The sequence below is a fragment of the Gobio gobio genome (genome assembly GCF_949357685.1).
Source record: "Gobio gobio genome assembly, chromosome: 10".
Lineage (NCBI taxonomy): Eukaryota > Metazoa > Chordata > Actinopteri > Cypriniformes > Gobionidae > Gobio > Gobio gobio.
In genome coordinates this window covers 15672343-15696480 of record NC_137116.1, presented here as the reverse complement: position 1 = coordinate 15696480, position 24138 = coordinate 15672343, and the positions used below count along the sequence as shown (strand labels likewise).

The 24138-nt window shown below is 43.9% G+C and overlaps 1 protein-coding gene across 1 annotated transcript in view; it reads left to right on the top strand.

The window, feature by feature from the left end:
* The window catches only part of sema6a (sema domain, transmembrane domain (TM), and cytoplasmic domain, (semaphorin) 6A), a 106201-nt gene that overhangs the window by 36659 nt on the left and 45404 nt on the right, over window positions 1-24138 (top strand). The window contains exons 2-6 of the mRNA XM_079826299.1: window positions 7216-7349; window positions 10118-10235; window positions 18704-18764; window positions 19016-19078; window positions 20905-21006. Coding sequence (XP_079682425.1) covers window positions 7250-7349; window positions 10118-10235; window positions 18704-18764; window positions 19016-19078; window positions 20905-21006 — 444 coding nt within the window. The 5' untranslated portion in view covers window positions 7216-7249. The remainder of the gene's footprint in view (window positions 1-7215; window positions 7350-10117; window positions 10236-18703; window positions 18765-19015; window positions 19079-20904; window positions 21007-24138) is intronic.

The window sequence follows — 24138 nt, the reverse complement described above, 5'->3', positions numbered from 1 at the left end:
TATGTTTTTTAAACCCAACTGACCTCAAATTGTACCTGCATGTACATCTGAAACATTCTTATTGGCTAGAAAACAATTTCAAGTTAAATGAAATGGCACGCTTATGCTTGCGATGTGAGTTTCATAATAAAATAGATTTAATAAATAAATTAATAGATTTATGTCATTTGGAGCGACACTCATCATGTGAAGTGACCAATAATAAATATATTAAATAAAAAATAAATATCTGTTTTTGTAGCTGAAATATGAATCACTGATACATTATAATTTCTAAAACATTTTTATCAGTTTTATGTGATTTACAAGAAAAATAAGTGTTAACTGCATTAAAGAAGGGAATTACAGAACAAACACTGAGATCATCATTTACAAAAACTCAAAAGAAAAGAACACTTTTTCGAAACACTTATTAATTACTGAGAACTTGTCAAAAATGTTAAGCATGTTACACAAATTAATAAATGTTATGATAAATCACATGTTTTTAAGGCTACAGCCAACTCATCTATATAAAAAAACACTAAAACCACTTTATTTAAAATGTTAATATGAATTTATGTGTGCGCAACATTCTTAATGTTTGAACAATTGCAATCGATATTATTCTTTTTGTATTTTAAAATTGGCTTGTTTTGTGTGTGTCCCTTTAAATGCAAATGAGCTGGTGTTCCCGCCCCCTTTTCAAGAAGAGGGCGGAGCTTCAAGAGCTCATGCTCCGGTATACCGTGTGCAGTTCTTAACTAGGAAACTCGTGTATAATTCTGAGATAATTCATTGTCGTTCTTGTAGAGAGGATCAGTTCAAAGAGACTGCTTATGATTTATGGCATTTATAAACATGAGTGAGTGTATTTTTGCCATTATAGGCTGGCGTTCTCACACACATCGCTGGTCAAATCCCTTATATAAGTCCATCTGGACCCTTTAATGTCCAGCTCATGCTTGATGCTTGTCAGAAACATCCAGATCATATAAAAGCTTGAACCGAAGAGGGACAGCCAACGTGAACATATCTTGATACGTCATCTCTGCAGAAATCTATTTTTAAAAACAGTGTAGCATTTTAATCAGGTTAGACGAACTATCTTTTAAATCATTTTGTCATCCAGCGAAGTTTGCAATGAAAAGTCGATATGAGCTCGATGTCCTCTCCGTCCTCCTGAATAATGATCCTGCTGTTGTTGTGGCTGTTTCTCTCCGTCTCTATACGTCACTTTCTATATTCTCCTCATGAGCGCCTCGAATTAGCACCAATTATTCTAAGTGTAAAATTAAATTACAGGCTCTAATGAACGAGCGGATCTGCTCCGCAAACTCTGCATTGGGCTCACGTAAGCCAACTATTGAGTGGAGCTGCTCTGGTGTTTTTCCTGAGTGAGCGAGCGAGAGAAACACAGGCCAGACGCTAAATGAATGAGAAATCTCCATTAGAAAGATGACATGACACAGCTGATCTGAGGAGCGTCTCGTCACACACGTCTCGCGACGCAGGGAAGAAATGAGATATTGAGCGGCCGTCCATCGCTGTGGAAATCCCTCGGGAGAAGAGCAGCTCCTGTGTGTGACGTTCCCATCGCTGAGATGCTACACGGGGCTTTTATCATTCCAATCAGTTCAACACTTCTAATGTTCACGTTTTTTGCACAAATATGTGGAAAATTGATTCTTTTCAACCCTGAGCCTCTGAAATGATCCGTTTTAAGGCGCGGCTCCTTGAAAGCAGAAAGTCTTCAGTTCGATATCATGGCGTCATCATTAATCATGGCATTTTTGTCTTGTTTTCAGTCCAAATATCAACAAAATCTTACATTGGAAGCATTTGCTAGACGAGCAAAAGTTTTTGTCTTATTTTGGGGGAAAATAACTCAAAATTAAGGGAGCAAAATAATCTTAATTCAAAGAGAAAACAAGATTATTTTGCTTACCCCATTGGCAGATTATTTTGCTTATTTTCAGCAAAAACTCACTTCATTTTGAGTTAAGAATTTTTTAGATATTTGGACTGAAAACAAGACAAAAATACTAAGTAAGAAAAGCATTTTTTGCAGTGTGTGTAAAACGGGCACAGAATTTTTCAGAGTACCAATTGATTTTTGTATGACTTCTTTTAATTGAAAGTAAGTTTGATCAGGTAACTTGTATTTCGACTGAATAAGGTCAAAGGTCATGAAGCCTCATAAGTGGTATAAGTGGTCCAGGCTGGTTACTTTTTAATTAAAAGCTGGTTTATTATTAATTTAAAACATTGGGTTATACACATTGATGTGCTGGCTGATGGTTAGTGGATGGACCTTCCACCAAGCGTTCATGGTGGTATTAATAGTCTTATTGTTTTTATAACCAGGGAGAGTTTGTATCGATTTATCCATTAGTGGTAGAAGCTTTATATCTAATGATTGCACCAGATCATTTTCAATATTTAACCTTGGGAGATTTGAGTTATGCATCCAGTGTTAGATGTAAATGAACTGTTGAGAGGTAAAGTAGACCTTCTTGAAGAGTGGATCATTTTATACAGGCTTTTAGATATTGCATTATTTAAAGAGGAGAACCCGCCTGGGGATGGAGTGCCCGGGATCATGGAGAAAAGGGCAAATTGTTCCATCTTTCCAAACTATTTTGTATTTCTTGTAGTAAGATAAACAGATACATAGAGTTGAACTATACAGTTCAGTTCCTAGTGAACAGGGAACGTTCTCTCAAAGTTATCTCTTTAATAATATTCTCAAAACATGATTTATTATTGTTTATTTATCGTTCATGGAGCATTTTTTGTGAGTTGGACGTTCGCCTGAACACTCAAGAGTAACACTCAGAGAACACTCAAGAGTAACACTCAGAGAACACTCAAGAGTAACACTCAGAGAACACTCAAGAGTAACACTCAGAGAACACTCAAGAGTAACACTCAGAGAACACTCAAGAGTAACACTCAGAGAACACTCAAGAGTAACACTCAGAGAACACTCAAGAGTAACACTCAGAGAACACTCAAGAGTAACACTCAGAGAACACTCGAGAGTAACACTCAGAGAACACTCGAGAGTAACACTCAGAGAACACTCAAGAGTAACACTCAGAGAACACTCAAGAGTAACACTCAGAGAACACTCAAGAGTAACGCTCAGAGAACACTCTAGAGTAACACTCAGAGAACACTCATGAGTAACACTCAGAGAACACTCAAGAGTAACACTCAGAAAACCCTCATGAGTAACACTCAGAGAACACTCAAGAGTAACACTCAGAGAACACTCGAGAGTAACACTCAGAGAACACTCAAGAGTAACACTCAGAGAACACTCAAGAGTAACACTCAGAAAACCCTCATGAGTAACACTCAGAGAACACTCAAGAGTAACACTCAGAGAACACTCAAGAGTAACGCTCAGAGAACACTCAAGAGTAACACTCAGAGAACACTCGAGAGTAACACTCAGAGAACACTCAAGAGTAACACTCAGAGAACACTCAAGAGTAACACTCAGAGAACACTCTAGAGTAACACTCAGAGAACACTCTAGAGTAACACTCAGAGAACACTCTAGAGTAACGCTCAGAGAACACTCAAGAGTAACACTCAGAGAACACTCAAGAGTAACACTCAGAGAACACTCGAGAGTAACACTCAGAGAACACTCGAGAGTAACACTCAGAGAACACTCAAGAGTAACACTCAGAGAACACTCAAGAGTAACACTCAGAGAACACTCTAGAGTAACACTCAGAGAACACTCTAGAGTAACGCTCAGAGAACACTCAAGAGTAACGCTCAGAGAACACTCGAGAGTAACACTCAGAGAACACTCAAGAGTAACACTCAGAGAACACTCGAGAGTAACACTCAGAGAACACTCGAGAGTAACACTCAGAGAACACTCAAGAGTAACACTCAGAGAACACTCTAGAGTAACACTCAGAGAACACTCTAGAGTAACACTCAGAGAACACTCTAGAGTAACGCTCAGAGAACACTCAAGAGTAACACTCAGAGAACACTCGAGAGTAACGCTCAGAGAACACTCAAGAGTAACACTCAGAGAACACTCAAGAGTAACACTCAGAGAACACTCGAGAGTAACGCTCAGAGAACACTCAAGAGTAACACTCAGAGAACACTCAAGAGTAACACTCAGAGAACACTCGAGAGTAACGCTCAGAGAACACTCAAGAGTAACACTCAGAGAACACTCAAGAGTAACACTCAGAGAACACTCAAGAGTAACACTCAGAGAACACTCGAGAGTAACGCTCAGAGAACACTCAAGAGTAACACTCAGAGAACACTCAAGAGTAACACTCAGAGAACACTCAAGAGTAACACTCAGAGAACACTCAAGAGTAACACTCAGAGAACACTCAAGAGTAACACTCAGAGAACACTCAAGAGTAACACTCAGAGAACACTCAAGAGTAACACTCAGAGAACACTCAAGAGTAACACTCAGAGAACACTCAAGAGTAACACTCAGAGAACACTCAAGAGTAACGCTCAGAGAACACTCAAGAGTAACACTCAGAGAACACTCAAGAGTAACGCTCAGAGAACACTCGAGAGTAACGCTCAGAGAACACTCAAGAGCAACGCTCAGAGAACACTCAAGAGTAACACTCAGAGAACACTCAAGAGTAACACTCAGAGAACACTCTAGAGTAACACTCAGAGAACACTCAAGAGTAACACTCAGAGAACACTCCAGAGTAACACTCAGAGAACACTCGAGAGTAACACTCAGAGAACACTCGAGAGTAACGCTCAGAGAACACTCTAGAGTAACACTCAGAGAACACTCAAGAGTAACACTCAGAGAACACTCAAGAGTAACGCTCAGAGAACACTCAAGAGTAACACTCAGAGAACACTCGAGAGTAACGCTCAGAGAACACTCAAGAGTAACGCTCAGAGAACACTCAAGAGTAACGCTCAGAGAACACTCTAGAGTAACACTCAGAGAACACTCTAGAGTAACACTCAGAGAACACTCAAGAGTAACACTCAGAGAACACTCTAGAGTAACACTCAGAGAACACTCAAGAGTAACGCTCAGAGAACACTCTAGAGTAACACTCAGAGAACACTCTAGAGTAACACTCAGAGAACACTCTAGAGTAACACTCAGAGAACACTCAAGAGTAACACTCAGAGAACACTCAAGAGTAACACTCAGAGAACACTCAAGAGTAACACTCAGAGAACATTCAAGAGTAACACTCAGAGAACACTCGAGAGTAACGCTCAGAGAACACTCTAGAGTAACACTCAGAGAACACTCTAGAGTAACACTCAGAGAACACTCAAGAGTAACACTCAGAGAACACTCAAGAGTAACCCTCAGAGAACACTCAGAGAACACTCAAGAGTAACACTCAGAGAACACTCGAGAGTAACGCTCAGAGAACACTCAAGAGTAACACTCAGAGAACACTCGAGAGTAACGCTCAGAGAACACTCAAGAGTAACGCTCAGAGAACACTCAAGAGTAACACTCAGAGAACACTCTAGAGTAACACTCAGAGAACACTCAAGAGTAACACTCAGAGAACACTCAAGAGTAACGCTCAGAGAACACTCAAGAGTAACACTCAGAGAACACTCGAGAGTAACACTCAGAGAACACTCAAGAGTAACACTCAGAGAACACTCAAGAGTAACACTCAGAGAACACTCAAGAGTAACACTCAGAGAACACTCAAGAGTAACACTCAGAGAACACTCGAGAGTAACGCTCAGAGAACACTCAGAGTTTGGTCATGTGTAGTTTCTGAATGTAATCGAGTCTGTTCTTCTGCTGGTGTTGTTCTCGGCTGCTGAGATGCTGATTAGCGAGTGTGTCTTCGTGTGTCTTCTGAACGCTAGCTTTAGCTGAGATGCTTCGATCGATCAGACATCACACACACCGTCCCAGAACCACACACACACACACACACACACACACACTCTCGTGATTCTCTGTGTTTCTGCTGATCCGTCGCTCTCCTCTGATTGGTGGGAGTGGAAAAGGTTGTGATATTTAAATGCTGTCGCTGTGATTTGTGTGGCGAGAGAAGCGTGAGTGATTTATTCTGCAGCTCGTGATGAACTGTCTCCGCGTTCGGCCCTTTTCTAGTAAAGCCGCCTCACACAAATGAGTCCCGCGCTTTATTAATTGCTCTGGTCAATATCATGTTTACCAGCCTCTGGTTTATTAACACGAGTGACATCATTCACTGGCATTTCAATTACAGGGCAGCTCGTCAAGCACGGCCTAATGAATTACAGAGGACCATCAGCGCTGTCAGTCATCAGTGTGTGTGTGTGTGTGTGTGTGTGTGTGATGTGTTTATTGAGTTTAATCATGGATTATGAACACACATATGCCTTAAAGATGACTGAGTTTGTGGTTTTAAAGTGAACAAACGCCGGTCGTTTCTCCTCTATCGTGCCGTAAATCAGAGAGAATCGCTTCACAAACAAGAACTGATGTAGGCGGGGCTTGATTCTGATTGGATGGCTGTGGTTTGCTATTGGTGGATCTGATGTGAGTGACAGGTGGCCCCGCCCTCGTCATCAGAGAAGAGATGAAGATATTCTGATTATTAACACGATAATGATGTGCAGCCATAAATAAACACGGCTATATTTCATTAAAAAACTCCATCTTGATTTCACTCTAAAAGAATGACGTGTGTTTTTGTGACTCCATTGGCAGATTTATTGTGATAAACTCAAGAACATTTGTGTACAAACGTCTGACCTTTGAAATCATGAGTTGAGAGAGATTCATTCTTCACACTGGAGCTGGAGCGAGAGGAGCAGATGCATTGTGGGATACAGTGTGTCATGAAGCACTCAGAGGTCATGGGTTTAGATGTGAAGGTCTGGAGGAAAGCGTCTGCGTTAATGTAAAGTGTGTATGTGTGTGTGTGTGTGTGCGTGTGTGTGCGTGTGTGTGTGTGTGTGTGTGTGTGTGTGTGTGTGAGTGTGTGTGTGTGTGTGTGTGTGTGTGTGTGTGTCCGCCCGTGCGAGCAGCATCTGATGGTGATTTGTGTTGCGTGAGGAAACCGAGGCGCGAGGTCAGAGGTCAGCGTGTATATCAGTCCGTGTGCTCCGTCCAGATCGGCTGCTCAATTCTCTGATTGGCTGAGAGCCGTGTCAGCAGTTCCGTACCCATGATGCTCAGCGCTGCGGTCGATCTGACGTGTGTGTGTGTGTGTGTGTGTGTGTGCTCCGCAGGCTGAAGTTCAGAAGCGATCGAGCGGGATCAAACATGCGGTCGCAGGCCTTGTTGCTGTATCTGTCAGTTCTGCAGACGGCTGGAGCCGCTTTCCCAGAAGACACCGAGCCAATCAGCATCTCTCATGGCAACTGTGAGTAACTGCGCCGCACCTCCTCTCTTCTTCTCACACACACACACACTCACACACTCACACACTCACACACTCACACACTCACACACTCACACTCTTTCTGTGAATGTGATTCTGCTGCCCAGAGAAACTGTAAATGTTGTGGAACCGAGTCTGAGCGACTTAAGAGATCTTTTGTTTTGCCTGTCAGAGTGAAGGTCTGAATGCTACACACACACACACACACACACACACACACACACACACACACACACACACACACACACACACACACACACACACACACACACACACACACACACACGTTTGTTTTTGTGAAATGTGAGGACATTCCATAGGCGTAATGGTTTTTATACTGTACAAACCATATTTTCTATCCCCTTACACTGACCCTAAACCTACCCATCACACACACACACACACACACACACACACTGCCCCTAAACCTACCCATCACACACACACACACACACACACACACACACACACACACACACACACACACACACTGCCCCTGCCCCTAAACCTAGCCCTCACAGGAGACTGTAATACCCATGTCATTATACACATTTGTGTCCTGATATTTCACGAAAACATGCCCACACACACACACACACACACACACACACACACACTCACACACACACACACACACACACACACACACACACGTTTGTTTTTGTGAAATGTGAGGACATTCCATAGGCGTAATGGTTTTTATACCGTACAAACCGTATTTTCTATCCCCTTACACTGCCCCTAAACCTACCCATCACACACACACACACACACACACACACACACACACACACACACACACACACACACTGCCCCTAAACCTACCCATCACACACACACACACACACACACACACACACACTGCCCCTAAACCTACCCATCACACACACACACACACACACACTCTCCCACTCTCACCTACACGCTCACACTCACACAGACGTTATATTCTCTCTCCTAACACTCTCATCATGTCCAGTAAACTTCAGATCGTTCACCTGAAGGCTTCAAAGCAGAGCTCTTTATTAAAACTGATGCTCCATGAAGAAGCTTAAACAAAACCTCTTTATAGTGGAAAAACATTAAAGATTAGATTATTAAAATGTTCTTTTAGGAACTGATCACTGAAGGCATCGCTGGAAAACCCTTTATAACCTTTACTGTTAAGAGTGTGTGTGTGTGTGTGTGTGAGAGAGAGAGAGACATTCTCATTCTAGTGCAGAGAAGATGAAATTAAATCATCCAATGTAAAATAAAATCAATCATTTAAAACAATCAAATCAAAGCTCTTACTAAAAAGATGAGATATTATTTTAGCTGCATGTCATGTGACCATTAATGCGATCAGGTGAGGTGAAGGTGTGTGTTTGGTGTGTGTTTGGTGTGTGTTCATGAGCTCAGGTGAGGTGAAGGTGTGTGTTTGGTGTGTGTTTGGTGTGTGTTCATGAGCTCAGGTGAGGTGAAGGTGTGTGTTTGGTGTGTGTTTGGTGTGTGTTCATGAGCTCAGGTGAGGTGAAGGTGTGTGTTTGGTGTGTGTTCATGAGCTCAGGTGAGGTGAAGGTGTGTGTTTGGTGTGTGTTCATGAGCTCAGGTGAGGTGAAGGTGTGTGTTTGGTGTGTGTTTGGTGTGTGTTCATGAGCTCAGGTGAGGTGAAGGTGTGTGTTTGGTGTGTGTTCATGAGCTCAGGTGAGGTGAAGGTGTGTGTTTGGTGTGTGTTTGGTGTGTGTTCATGAGCTCAGGTGAGGTGAAGGTGTGTGTTTGGTGTGTGTTTGGTGTGTGTTCATGAGCTCAGGTGAGGTGAAGGTGTGTGTTTGGTGTGTGTTCATGAGCTCAGGTGAGGTGAAGGTGTGTGTTTGGTGTGTGTTCATGAGCTCAGGTGAGGTGAAGGTGTGTGTTTGGTGTGTGTTTGGTGTGTGTTCATGAGCTCAGGTGAGGTGAAGGTGTGTGTTTGGTGTGTGTTTGGTGTGTGTTCATGAGCTCAGGTGAGGTGAAGGTGTGTGTTTGGTGTGTGTTTGGTGTGTGTTCATGAGCTCAGTTGAGGTGAAGGTGTGTGTTTGGTGTGTGTTCATGAGCTCAGGTGAGGTGAAGGTGTGTGTTTGGTGTGTGTTCATGAGCTCAGGTGAGGTGAAGGTGTGTGTTTGGTGTGTGTTTGGTGTGTGTTCATGAGCTCAGGTGAGGTGAAGGTGTGTGTTTGGTGTGTGTTTGGTGTGTGTTCATGAGCTCAGGTGAGGTGAAGGTGTGTGTTTGGTGTGTGTTTGGTGTGTGTTCATGAGCTCAGGTGAGGTGAAGGTGTGTGTTTGGTGTGTGTTTGGTGTGTGTTCATGAGCTCAGGTGAGGTGAAGGTGTGTGTTTGGTGTGTGTTTGGTGTGTGTTCATGAGCTCAGGTGAGGTGAAGGTGTGTGTTTGGTGTGTGTTCATGAGCTCAGGTGAGGTGAAGGATGTGTGTTTGGTGTGTGTTTGGTGTGTGTTTGGTGTGTGTTCATGATCTCAGGTGTGTGTTTGGTGTGTGTTCATGATCTCAGGTGTGTGTTTGGTGTGTGTTTGGTGTGTGTTCATGAGCTCAGGTGTGTGTTTGGTGTGTGTTTGGTGTGTGTTCATGATCTCAGGTGTGTGTTTGGTGTGTGTTTGGTGTGTGTTCATGAGCTCAGGTGTGTGTTTGGTGTGTGTTTGGTGTGTGTTCATGATCTCAGGTGTGTGTTTGGTGTGTGTTTGGTGTGTGTTCATGATCTCCTCAATGGTTCTTCCCTCAGACTCGAGGCAGTTTCCAGCGTTCGTGGGACACAAGCCGGGCCGGAACAACACGCAGAGACACAGGCTGGACGTCCAGCTGATCGTCCTCATGAACCGCACGCTCTATGTGGCGGCCAGGTGAGCCATCTCCAGATCTGCTGTTATTAGCGGAGGCTGTTAAAGAGAAGATTGAGCAGATGGTTGGCATGGTAACCGGCAGCCCATTCCAGCGCCAGCATATGGACGTAAACGGACACATGTTCTGAAGTCAGAGAGCAGACCAGCGCTGGTTTCATAACCGGACCCTCGAGAGGACAGATCCTGCCGCTCATAGAGGAAATGCTTATGATTTAATAATCCTTTAGCAGTTAAACATGCTCAGAGATTAAAGACATGCAGTGAGACACCTCGTCCTCCACTAATGAGAACACTGGCTCTCTCATTGATTGATTGACATAGACTCCGCCCACTCATCCTCCACTAATGAGAACACTGGCTCTCTCACTGACTCCGCCCACTCATCCTCCACTAATGTAAATTCTGGCTCTCTCATTGATTGATTGACATAGACTCCGCCCACTCATCCTCCACTAATGTAAATTCTGGCTCTCTCATTGATTGATTGACATAGACTCCGCCCACTCATCCTCCACTAATGTAAATTCTGGCTCTCTCATTGATTGATTGACATAGACTCCGCCCACTCATCCTCCACTAATGTAAATTCTGGCTCTCTCATTGATTGATTGGTGTAGACTCCGCCCAGTCAGCCAGCACCAATAAGAACTCTGGCTCTCTCATTGTTTGATTGGTGTAGACTCCGCCCACTTTTCCTCCACCAATGAGAACGCTGGCTCTCTCATTGACTCCGCCCACTCGTCCTCCACCAATGAGAACGCTGGCTCTCTCATTGACTCCGCCCACTCGTCCTCCACCAATGAGAACGCTGGCTCTCTCACAGACTCCGCCCATTCGTCCTCCACCAATGAGAACGCTGGCTCTCTCACTGACTCCGCCCACTCGTCCTCCACCAATGAGAACGCTGGCTCTCTCATTGACTCCGCCCACTCGTCCTCCACCAATGAGAACGCTGGCTCTCTCACTGACTCAGCCCACTCGTCCTCCACCAATGAGAACGCTGGCTCTCTCATTGACTCCGCCCACTCGTCCTCCACCAATGAGAACGCTGGCTCTCTCACTGACTCCGCCCACTCGTCCTCCACCAATGAGAACGCTGGCTCTCTCACTGACTCCGCCCACTCGTCCTCCACCAATGAGAACGCTGGCTCTCTCATTGACTCCGCCCACTCGTCCTCCACCAATGAGAACACTGGCTCTGGATGATATAGTGTTTCCTCTGAGCTGAGTCTCTTCTGGGCCGGGGTTGTTTTGGGCCTTCAGTCTGTGTCTGGAGTGGATGATGTGAGCTAGGGTTTGTTTTCTGATTCTTCAAACCTCAGTTCAGGACAGAATCCAGCGATTGAACGACTCTCCAGTTTAACAGACGGAGAGACCGTTGGAGAAATAAAGCAGCAGACACACACAGCTCTGAATATAAAAGCCCAAAGCGCTGATCTCACTGTTTATAATCCTCGTGGATCTGCTGGATAGTGTGTGTGTTTCGCTCAAGATTCAGCCTCAGGTTCAGACCCCAGTGATCCAGTGAAGTCACACACACACACACACACACACACACACAGCTGAGCATTAAGCTGGTGTTAGTGTCTCTGTATGTGCATGAGGGACATTGTCCACATTCCACGGACGCCGGCCCGGCGGGCCATAGCAACCCAAACCCCCCCCACGAGCCCCTGAGTATCCCATCATGGGAACAGAGACGCGAGAGCCGTGACTGACCCCAGCACAGCTGAGAACACGGCAGAGAGTGTGTGTGAAGCTCATACACACGCATGATGAAGGGCGGAGCTACAGCGGAGGGGGTGTCGCACATGTGTGGATTGACAGGTGTGACACGCATACTAATGAGCTCCTTTCTCTGCAAACACACTGTGAGATGGTTTGACAAAAGGCCACCAGATGGACGCGGCCGGCCTGCGCTCACCCGCATTCCTCCACACAAAGAGCCTCTGTTGAGCGGCGACACACACACACACACACACACCCTTCAGACCTGCTCTGAGCGGCGACACACACACACACACACACACACACACCCGTCAGACCTGCTCTGGGTTCAGCAGATTTCAGGCTGATGGATTATTTGTGTTCTTTGCTTTGGAACGGAGCAGAAATCTCGAGGTTTCCTCATTGTGATTGTCTTCATGTGTAAATGTGCTCACAGGTGTCCGTCACGGTAGCAGTGTGTAAACGCAGACCATAAATCTGAGGGAATGAGAGACACCAGTCCTTAAAGTTAATGATGCAGGATGTGTCCTGACAGAGAACATGTCTGTTAGTGCCCAGCGAGCTATAGCCGTCGTTTCACCGTCTCTAGAAGACTATAAATGAATCCTGCATGTACGTTGTGAATGAATTAATAGTTTCGTTTTACACACACACACACACTGAAGCATGCGTGATGCTCGCGGTGTTACTATGACGACATGAACTTCATCTCCAGAGCGTCACTTCATGAGCATTTTAACGTTTAATCTGAGAAAACATCATATAAACACACAGAAACTCAAGATCTTCACGGTCAAAATAAAAGTTTGTTTAACCCCCAGAGATCGGCTCTTTTTTTCTTATCAGTGACCTAGAGACTCAAATAGTTTTTTATCATTCAGGCAAGTGTTATACATCATTATAATCTGTTAAGTTTCTATTTTTTTGTGTACAGTCACTATAAAAACAAAATGTTTTGCTTTTTGCAAAATAAAGAAAACACACGTGATGCGTTCATTCAGGTAGTCTTCAGAAAATGACCTCTAGCTTAGTGAATACTTGTCTCACAAACATGAGACATATGTCTAAAGAAATGCTGAAATGTCAGGTTTTAAACACTGTAAACCGAATCAAAAACAAATATTCTGTGTTGAAAAGCGATACATGTCAGTCCCTCGCGAGCCACTTCATTATCCGCTAATGCGGCCACGCCCACAAATCGCGCTCTATTGAGATTCAAATACTGACGATCCAGAGTCGACGCCCACATCAACTCACACAAACACACCTAGTGAAGCGCTGTAACGCTACTTCAGCTACATCGCTTTGAGACGCGTTGAACAGTAATCCTGGATTTATTCTCCTCATGCAAAGCTGTTCATTTCTGAAAGCAAAAGACTCCGCCGCTGATTGTGATGTCAGTTTATTCTGTTAGCATCTGTGAATATTAAATGCAAAAAGACCGTTTAAATATTAATCCTGTTGCAACATTAAATGTCATACACGCAAGACTGTTTAGACAAGATTTATTTGGCTTGTTTTTTTATTCGCAAATGTCTGCTCAGATGCTATAAATATAGTACCAGTCAAACGTATTTTGCTTCCTATTGATGTTTAAATATTATAGCCTAATGTTATTTTTTTTAATTTAATATCAAAGTTTGTCAGAAATGATTCTGGAGTTTTGTTTTGTAGAAAGTGAATTACTTTCTTTAAAGGGAATTTCGTTGTGTATAAATTGTATCTTAATTTTAATGATTTATTATTTAATTTTTTACTTTCAAAAACAAAAAATGGTACTAAAAATGTTTTAAAAAAATGCTCTTTTTAGTAATGTTTGTCTTGTTTCTAGTCTAAATATTTAAACATTTTTAAATCAAGATGCATTTACTAGATAAGAACAATATAATGTCCTTTGTCCTGCTGCTCTCAGTCACATAAGTACCTGAAGCTCATTCATTATGCAGCTCATTATGCGGGCTATTATGTTCTTTTGTCCTCTCAGGAGTTATCTCATCATTATTCATTAGATATCACGCCTCCTCGCATCGTCTTACACATTTTAAATCAGTGTATTGTTTTATGTGAATGATTTTCACATCAGTTTGAAGCAAAAACTCAATGGAAATACACTCATTATTCAAAAGTCTTGTGAACACATATCTATTGTGTGTTTTGAGGCCTTAATTTTAAAACGTCTTAATTTTCAAAAATTATGCATAAACTTTTTTCTCTCAAAAATACAAGCATGTACACACATGTTGCTCAGATATGATGGTAGCCCAGTTTATGCTGAATACAGTGTAATTACACTTTTGCCATTAATGTGTTTATAAGCAACTGAAAAAAACACAAATATCAGAGCAAGTCAAAACTTCTAAAGGGCCCCAAAACAGCTCAGACTCCGAGGGGTTAACTCGTGACAGAAATATAGTACGATAGTACTTTTATACAGTATAATGTATGTCTTAATGTAATACTACTAATAATAACAACAGTGATACAATAATTAATAACTTTATACTTAATACTACAAAAAAACAACTGATATAGGAATCGTCTAAGAACATTGCAGTCGTGCATCATCTCTGCTAAGGTGTTTCCTCTCTCTGACATGTTGATGTTCTGTGACGGGTGTATTCTTGGGCTATTATTGGACTCTATTAGTTTGTCACTGACGGCCCAAATTTGTCCTTGTTTTAGCCGAGACGTCAGGACTGAGTCTGGACGGCGGTTTTACTTCCATTAATGCTGCGTTCACACCAAACGTGAATAGAGCGTCTGGCGCGAGTGATTTCAATGTTAAGTCAATGGAAAGGCGTGTTGACGCGCGTCTGGAGGTCCGATGGACACAATTCTGCCTCATTCGCTCGTCCAGTTCACACCAATTACGCAAATTTGATGCAAATTGAGCATCTTGCGCGAGTGGTGCTTTTTGTGCATTCACACCAAGTTGAAAAATCTGAACTTTGGGGTCTGTTTGTGCCGTGTTAACCAATCAGGAGCCTGCTCACTGCTGTCACATGGTGAAGTGATGTGATGAGAAACCCCGCATTATTTAAAAATACTACTATTGTGTCACAAATTGTAGTTTTAAGACTTTAAGACAGGTGAGAATGTAGTTTAAAGCTCAAATCTGTGGTTTATTTATAAAGAGAGCGCCTATTTTAAGTTGGAGTTGTGAGGTCCAGTGGATCAGTGGCAGTCAGCGCTCATTAAAGGGTTAGTTCACCCAAAACTGTAGATTGTGTCATTAATGACTGAGCCTCATGTGGTTGGACACCCGTCAGACCTCCGTTCATCTTCAGACACAAATGAAGATATTTTAGTGTAAATCTGATGCTCTGAAAGGCCTCCATTGGCTCAACTTTACACTCTCAAGACCCTTAAAAGACACTAAAGACTAAAGTTACAAAGTCCATCTCACTACAGCGGCTCTACAATAACTTTATGAAGACGAGAATAGTTTCTGTGCGCAAAAAACCCTAAATAACGACTTATATAGTGATGACGATTTCAAAACACGGCATCATGAAGCTTCGAAGCGTTATGAATCAGTGAGTCGATTCAGCGGTTCAGAGCGTTATGAATCAGTGAGTCGATTCAGCGGTTTGGAGCATTATGAATCAGTGAGTCGATTCAGCGGTTTGGAGCGTTATGAATCAGTGAGTTGATTCAGCGGTTTGGAGCGTTATGAATCAGTGAGTCGATTCAGCGGTTCAGAGCGTTATGAATCAGTGAGTCGATTCAGCGGTTTGGATCGCCAAATTTCAGCATTTTGGCGGTTTGACACGCGATCCGAATCATCATTCGGCTCATTGATTCATAACGCTCTGAACCGCTGAATCGACTCATTGATTCATAACGCTCTGAACCGCTGAATCGACTCACTGATTCATAACGCTCTGAACCGCTGAATCGACTCACTGATTCATAACGCTCTGAACCGCTGAATCGACTCACTGATTCATAACGCTTCGAAGCTTCATGATGCCGTGTTTTGAAATCGTCATCACTATATAAGTCGTTATTTAGGGTTTTTTTGCGCACAGAAACTATTCTCGTCTTCATAAAGTTATTGTAGAGCCGCTGTAGTGAGATGGACTTTGTAACTTTAGTCTTTAGTGTCTTTTAAGGGTCTTGAGAGTGTAAAGTTGAGCCAATGGAGGCCTTTCAGAGCATCAGATTTACACTAAAATATCTTCATTTGTGTCTGAAGATGAACGGAGGTCTGACGGGTGTCCAACCACATGAGGCTCAGTCATTAATGACACAATTTCATTTTTTGGCTGAACTAACCCTTTAACAGTTGATATCATGGTCTCATGTTGTTTCCACCAGCACAGCACATCTCATTGGTTCTTTTAATTATTGAATGTCTAAAATATAAAATGAAGGAGAAGCCTAAAATTGTCCCGAAGCCCGGCCCTAGGGGCGTGAAAAGTCGGGGCCCGTGCGGTTGAGTTTGCGCAGTATCGGTGAACGAGACGACAGTCGTGCGGTGACTTCATCACGGCTCCCTGTGTCTCCATCGCCTCGGATCTTCAGTCATTACTCGCTAGAATGGACATCACTAATGAGGGCGGAGGCGAGGCGGACCTGTGCGGAGTGAGATTCATCAGTCGGCGTCAGAAGTGTGTGTAATTCAGGATGAGTGAGCAGATCGCTGTTAACTGTGTGTTATTAGACTGGTGTCCATCACACACACTGACGATCTGCTGCCTCATTAATCACCGGCTCTTCATAACATCAGAAGAATTTCATTCAGCTGGAGATCGCTGCGCCTCTGCTGACCCGCGCAATTCATTTCACAAATGGCTTTTCTATTAGATTGAGCTGCTGAGGAAGCCAGCGGCTGCTCAACTCAAGACCCGATTCTGAACATGACCGCGTGAGGAATGGCCACAACACACAGCAAGTTAAACTCCGAGAGGAATTCATCAGCTAATGAAGTGTTCTTCCACCCTCATGCATAAATAAGGAGCGATGTTTCCTACCGCCACACACATGTAACCAATCCCGTCTGTGTGTGGGCGGGCTTTTCCACCTTTAACGGACAGGAATTTAGCAATATTACAGGTGAATTATGTATATGATTCACCAGTTAGGCATAGCATTATGACCACCTTCCCCTTTTGCTGACCCGTCGAGGCATGGACTCCAATATAAGGTGTGCTGTGGTATCTGGCACCAATGTGTTAGCAGCAGATCCTTTAAGTCCTGTAAGAACTGTGTATTCTGACCCTTTCTATCAGAACCAACATTAACTTCTTGAGCAGTTTGAGCTCCAGTAGCTCGTCTGTTTGATCACACGGGCATCAATGAGCCTCGGCCGCCCATGATCCTGTGGCCGGTTCTCCACTGGTCCTCCATGATCCTGTGGCCGGTTCTCCACTGGTCCTCCATGACCCTGTGGCCGGTTCTCCACTGGTCCTCCATGACCCTGTGGCCGGTTCTCCACTGGTCCTTCATGACCCTGTGGCCGGTTCTCCACTGGTCCTCCATGATCCTGTGGCCGGTTCTCCACTGGTCCTCCATGATCCTGTGGCCGGTTCTCCACTGGTCCTCCATGACCCTGTGGCCGGTTCTCCACTGGTCCTTCATCACCCTGTGGCCGGTTCTCCACTGGTCCTCCATGACCCTGTGGCCGGTTCTCCACTGGTCCTCCATGATCCTGTGGCCGGTTCTCCACTGGTCCTCCATGACCCTGTGGCCGGTTCTCCACTGGTCCTCCATGACCCTGTGGCCGGTTCTCCACTGGTCCTCCATGACCCTGTGGCCGGTTCTCCACTGGTCCTTCATGACCCTGTGGCCGGTTCTCCACTGGTCCTCCATGACCCTGTGGCCGGTTCTCCACTGGTCCTTCATGACCCTGTGGCCGGTTCTCCACTGGTCCTCCATGACCCTGTGGCCGGTTCTCCACTGGTCCTCCATGACCCTGTGGCCGGTTCTCCACTGGTCCTTCATGACCCTGTGGCCGGTTCTCCACTGGTCCTCCATGACCCTGTGGCCGGTTCTCCACTGGTCCTCCATGACCCTGTGGCCGGTTCTCCACTGGTCCTCCATGACCCTGTGGCCGGTTCTCCACTGGTCCTCCATGACCCTGTGGCCGGTTCTCCACTGGTCCTCCATGACCCTGTGGCCGGTTCTCCACTGGTCCTTCATGACCCGGTGGCCGGTTCTCCACTGGTCCTTCATGACCCTGTGGCCGGTTCTCCACTGGTTCTCCCTTTTTGATAGAGACTGACCACTGCAGACCAGGAACACCCCATAAGAGCCGTCACAATCTGGCCCTTGACAAACTCCCTCAAATCCCATTTTTCCTGCTTCTAACACATCAACTCTGAGGACAAAATGTTCACTTGCTGCCTAATATATCCCACCCACTAACAGGAGATCATCAGTATTATTCACTTCACGAACGTGTACGGGTTATATATAGGGCATTTGATTTTATCTTTAATATTTAGGCATTTTTTATTTATATATGTACCTTATATATGTTTTCTTAATACTTAAATGCAATTCAATCGACCAGAAAACTGTGGTCTGTTGCCAATAACATGTGATCAACAAAAGCCATGTTTCCTCTGCAAAGGTGGAAGAGAAGCGGAATGCTCACTTCATAAAGTCTATCAGTTAGAAACTCATGACAATGCAGTATTATGACACAAACATTACCGCTCTAGATTATTTATAGAATGCATGAAAAGCTCCGTTTTCTCAGGTGAATGTCTCTGATATTGAATGTGTCTTCACAGGGATCACATTTACACCGTGGACATCGAGACGGCCAACACGGAGGAGATCTTCTTCAGCAAGGTGAGTCCTGCTCGTGTTTCTGTCCTCCCTCTTAATTACCTGGCGGCAAACCAACCCGAGCGGCCGCACTAAGAGCTTCATCCTATCAGGAGTCGCTGTCACGCGGGACGAGGCCAGGTTTGTGTGCGTATGTAACGGCGGATTGATGCCGATCGATCTGTAGCGGCTGCATCGGCCCATGTGACCCTCCAGCTGTAATCTAGTCAAATGTGTGAGCATCTATTGATCCGACATTGATCTCCTGTCGACAGAAGCTGACCTGGAAGTCCAGACAGGCCGACGTGGACACCTGCAGAATGAAGGGCAAACACAAGGTACAGCCACACCTCTGAGTCAGGGAACGTTCTGCCAAGGTTCTCTCAACGTTATGGACAAACTGACGGGTTTGACACAAGGAATTAATGACAGGATTTACATGTTTGTGTGAACTAACCCTTTGATAATGCTCTCAAAACATTAGCAAAAACACATTATTTATACATTCATACAATGTAACATTCTCATAATACTTGCAAAATGATAAAATAGAGAAAACATTCCCTTAATGTTTCCTTAACGTTCACATAACCAAGAAAAAACGTTTAGAAAACATTAAAAAAACTGGACGTTTTGAAGGTTCAGAAAACATTCAGAAATAATGTCATATTTCTGTCGGCTGGGATTGTTGGCGATGCGTGATGAAGGCATTGATGATGAGGATGATGAGGATGATGATGAGGATGAGGATGATGATGATGATGATGATGATGATGAGGATGATGATGAGGATGAGGATGATGATGAGGATGATGATGAGGATGATGATGAGGATGATGATGATGATGAGGATGAGGATGAGGATAAGGATGAGGATGATGATGATGATGATGATGATGAGGATAAGGATGAGGATGATGATGATGATGATGATGATGATGATGATGATGATGATGAGGATGATGATGAGGATGATGATGAGGATGAGGATGAGGATAAGGATGAGGATGATGATGATGATGATGATGATGATGATGATGAGGATAAGGATGATGATGATGATGATGATGATGATGATGATGATGATGAGGATGATGATGAGGATGAGGATAAGGATGAGGATGATGATGATGATGATGATGATGAGGATAAGGATGAGGATGATGATGATGATGATGATGATGAGGATGAGGATGAGGATGATGATGAGGATGATGATGAGGATGAGGATGAGGATAAGGATGAGGATGATGATGATGATGATGATGATGAGGATGAGGATGATGATGATGATGATGATGATGATGAGGAGGATGATGATGAGGATGATGATGATGATGATGAGGATGATGAGGATGAGGATGATGAGGATGATGATGAGGATGATGATGAGGATGAGGATGAGGATGATGATGAGGATGAGGATGAGGATGATGATGAGGATGATGATGAGGATGAGGATGATGAGGATGATGAGGATGATGAGGATGAGGATGATGAGGATGAGGATGAGGATGATGATGAGGATGAGGATGAGGATGATGATGATGATGAGGATGATGAGGATGAGGATGAGGATGAGGATGATGATGATGATGATGAGGATGATGATGATGATGATGAGGATGAGGATGATGAGGATGATGATGATGATGAGGATGAGGATGATGAGGATGATGATGATGAGGATGAGGATGATGATGAGGATGATGAGGATGAGGATGATGAGGATGATGAGGATGAGGATGATGAGGATGATGATGAGGATGAGGATGAGGATGAGGATGATGATGAAGAGGATGATGAGGATGATGAGGATGAGGATGAGGAGGATGAGGATGATGAGGATGATGAGGATGAGGAGGATGAGGATGATGATGATGATGATGATGAGGATGATGATGATGAGGATGAGGATGATGAGGAGGATGAGGATGATGATGATGATGAGGATGATGAGGATGATGATGATGATGATGTGGATGATGATGATGATGAGGATGATGAGGATGATGATGATGATGAGGATGATGAGGATGATGAGGATGATGATGATGATGATGATGATGTGGATGATGATGATGATGATGATGAGGATGATGATGAGGATGATGATGATGATGAGGATGATGATGATGATGACGTGTTTCTCCTCTTGTTCCAGGATGAATGCCACAACTTCATCAAGGTTCTCCTGCAGCAGAGCGACGACTCTCTGTTCGTGTGCGGAACCAATGCGTTCAACCCGTCCTGTCGGACCTACAAGGTGAGACTCCGGTGTTTCCGTGACCTCTGACCTCTGACCTCGGCCCGCGTTCACATGCTGCAGCTCAATGAGAGCCTGATGTGGCGCGACAGTGATGGATCGCAGTGTTTAACACGAGCCGCTCCAAATGCTGGAGAATCCAGGCTAAAATTCAGAATCATAGAGTGAAGTAAAGTCTTCAAAGAGAGTTTCTGCTGTAAAGATCATCAGAGATGTTTCTGTCGGGATGTGAGGCTCTTAGCGAGAACCATCGAGTTAACTCGCGATTAACCGCATGATTGTCATGAGTTAACTCACGATTAATCACATGCTCGTCATGAGTTAACTCTCGATTAATCATATGATTGTCATGAGTTAACTCCCGATTAATCGCATGATTGTTGTGAGTTAACTCGCGATTAATCGTATGATTTGCCATGAGCTAACTCGCAATTAATTGTATGATTGTCATGAGTTAACTCGCGATTAATCACATGCTCGTCATGAGTTAACTCTCGATTAATCATATGATTGTCATGAGTTAACTCCCGATTAATCGCATGATTGTCGTGAGTTAACTCGCGATTAATCGTATGATTTGCCATGAGCTAACTCGCAATTAATTGTATGATTGTCATGAGTTAACTCGCGATTAATCATATGATTGTCATGAGTTAACTCACGATTAATCACATGATTGTCATGAATTAACTCTCGGTTGACCGCATGATTGTCATGAGTTAACTCGCGATTAATCACATGCTCGTCGTGAGTTAACTCCCAAATAAATCGCATGATTGTCATGAGTTAACTCACGATTAATCGCTTGCTTGTCATGAGTTAACTCGCGATTAATCACATGATTGTCATGAGTTAACTCGCGATTAATGACATGATTGTCATGAGTTAGCTCGCGATTAATGACATGATTGTCATGAGTTAACTCGCGATTAATCACATGATTGTCATGAGTTAACTCGCGATTAATCACATGACTGTCATGAGTCGACTCGTGATTAATCGCACAATTGTCATGATTTAACACTCGATTAATCACACGATTGTCATGAGTTAACTCGCGATTAATCAGGTGATTGTTATGAGTTAACTCGCGACTAATCACAACTTAACCGCACATTTTTATCAGTTCTAAATGTACCTTAAATTAATAGGTTTCACGTTTTTAATACTCTAATCAACATGGGCATGGACAGATATGCATGCTTTATGTAAATATACGTTTATTATTAGTGAAAGTCGGTGTATGAATCAGTGAATGTGAGGCAATGTGTAAAGCGCTTTGGTGGCCATGGGTCAGTTGAAAGCGCTTTATAAATGCAGTCCATTTACCATTTATTTTGTGTGTGTGTGCCTCCAGCATTCCCATGTGTGCGGATTATTTTCTGTTGCTCACATTTAGTTATTTTGTTTTATTTAGCAAGGCTGTGGATGGAATGGCGTTTGTGACGCACTCTTGTGAGAGTTTCTCGGGGAATTAAATGTGTGCTGTTTAATGTCAATCGCCTCTGTGTTTGCATTAACTCTAGTTAAGTGAGCTATCCCTATTTTTTTCATCCGGACACAAGGCGTTACAGTCTATGGTTACAGGCCGTGCTCTGAGTTCGGCTGCACTCGAACTGTGCCGCGATTCACGTGAGAAACACGGACTCGGGAGCGCTCTTGTTCAGAAAAGTAACCTGCGCATTCGTTTTAGCCGATTGTAATGTATTTAGTTCGGTAAACACATGTGCTGTAAGTGGTGATGATTTACCTTGGACATGAGCGAGAGTGAGCTTGCAGTGTATTCGCGCTCGGACCGCAGAGAATGCGCTCAGTGTAAAAACACACTTTTCCTTCGACCTGGAGTCTAATAAAAGTTCAACAGGGATAATGGTAGCTTATGTAGGCTATAACTACACTTACTCAGAACAGTAATGTTGTGTTTGCTGCTGCATCCTTTACATCTACGGCTGCTCTCGATTTCTCCAACTACGGGCTAGGCCACGGGTCAAACTGAAAGTGCGCACTGCGTTAATCGCGCGTTAATAAAATTAGTGCCGTTAAAATTAATTTGACGCGTTAATTTTGACAGCCCTATAAATGATAAAAGTTTCTATATTTTTTACTTTGTTTCAAACAAGTTTCAAAGTTTGTCTTGATATACCTTCCATTTAAAGGCACAATATGTAAGATTTCTGGATTAATATCCTCTAGATCAGTGTTACATATTGTGTTGACTTTATCCTAAATGTGTCCAAGAATGTTTATATCAGTGATTTTCCCCAGGACACAGCCCATGTGTGTGTGTGTGTGTGTGTGTGTGTGCCGCCCATCAGTGACATCATCCCCGCGTCCCCCTCCGGTGTTATTGTGTGGTAACCATGGCAACACTATCGGCGCTTTAATATCTGCTGTGTTTTATTAGCCACTGTTTGGATCATTGATGGACAGAAACTCCTCATTGTTCTCCAGCTCAACACAGTTAGTCTGATTGTGTAAATCTGCTGTTGTCGATTTACCCAGAATGCCATGTTTTACCGCCTCATATGATCTCGCTCACTGTAGTGTGAACAAGTGTCTCATAGTAGCGCCCAGACAACATTACAACATCACTTTAACACACTCACATGTGTGTGAGAGGATCAAACACACACACACGCATGAGCGGAAGAAGCGCTCGCGGCAGAATAAAAGCTCCGCCCACTCAAGAGTCAAGACACGCCTCTGAGTCGAGTAATTACACACTGTGCCTTTAACTCGTGTTGTTGAATGTCAGATGTTAGTGTTCCCCTCTGAATTAATCCGCATTCACACTGAACATGTTGAAGCGCCGCTTCTGTATTTTTGTTTAATATTCTGACATTAAAATGTAATTTAAACGCGTGTCTGTATTGGCTGCTCAGTGTGTTCATGCTGAGCGTTTGCCCGTGATGGCATCATCTCTTCCGTGTCAGTGAAAGGGAAGCGTGTCCGTGATCCTCGGCCAGCAGTCGCTGTCTAATAACTGGCCCAGGCGAGTTTGCCAGAAGCCGCTCTGGCCGCTCTCAGATTCCCCCGCGGACCCTCGGCCCTTGGAAGCCCTCGAGCGCCGCAGCTTCTGCCATGGCGTCTCCGCCGTCAGCTTTCCGACTCCCCGGAGTGTCGGCTCTGAGA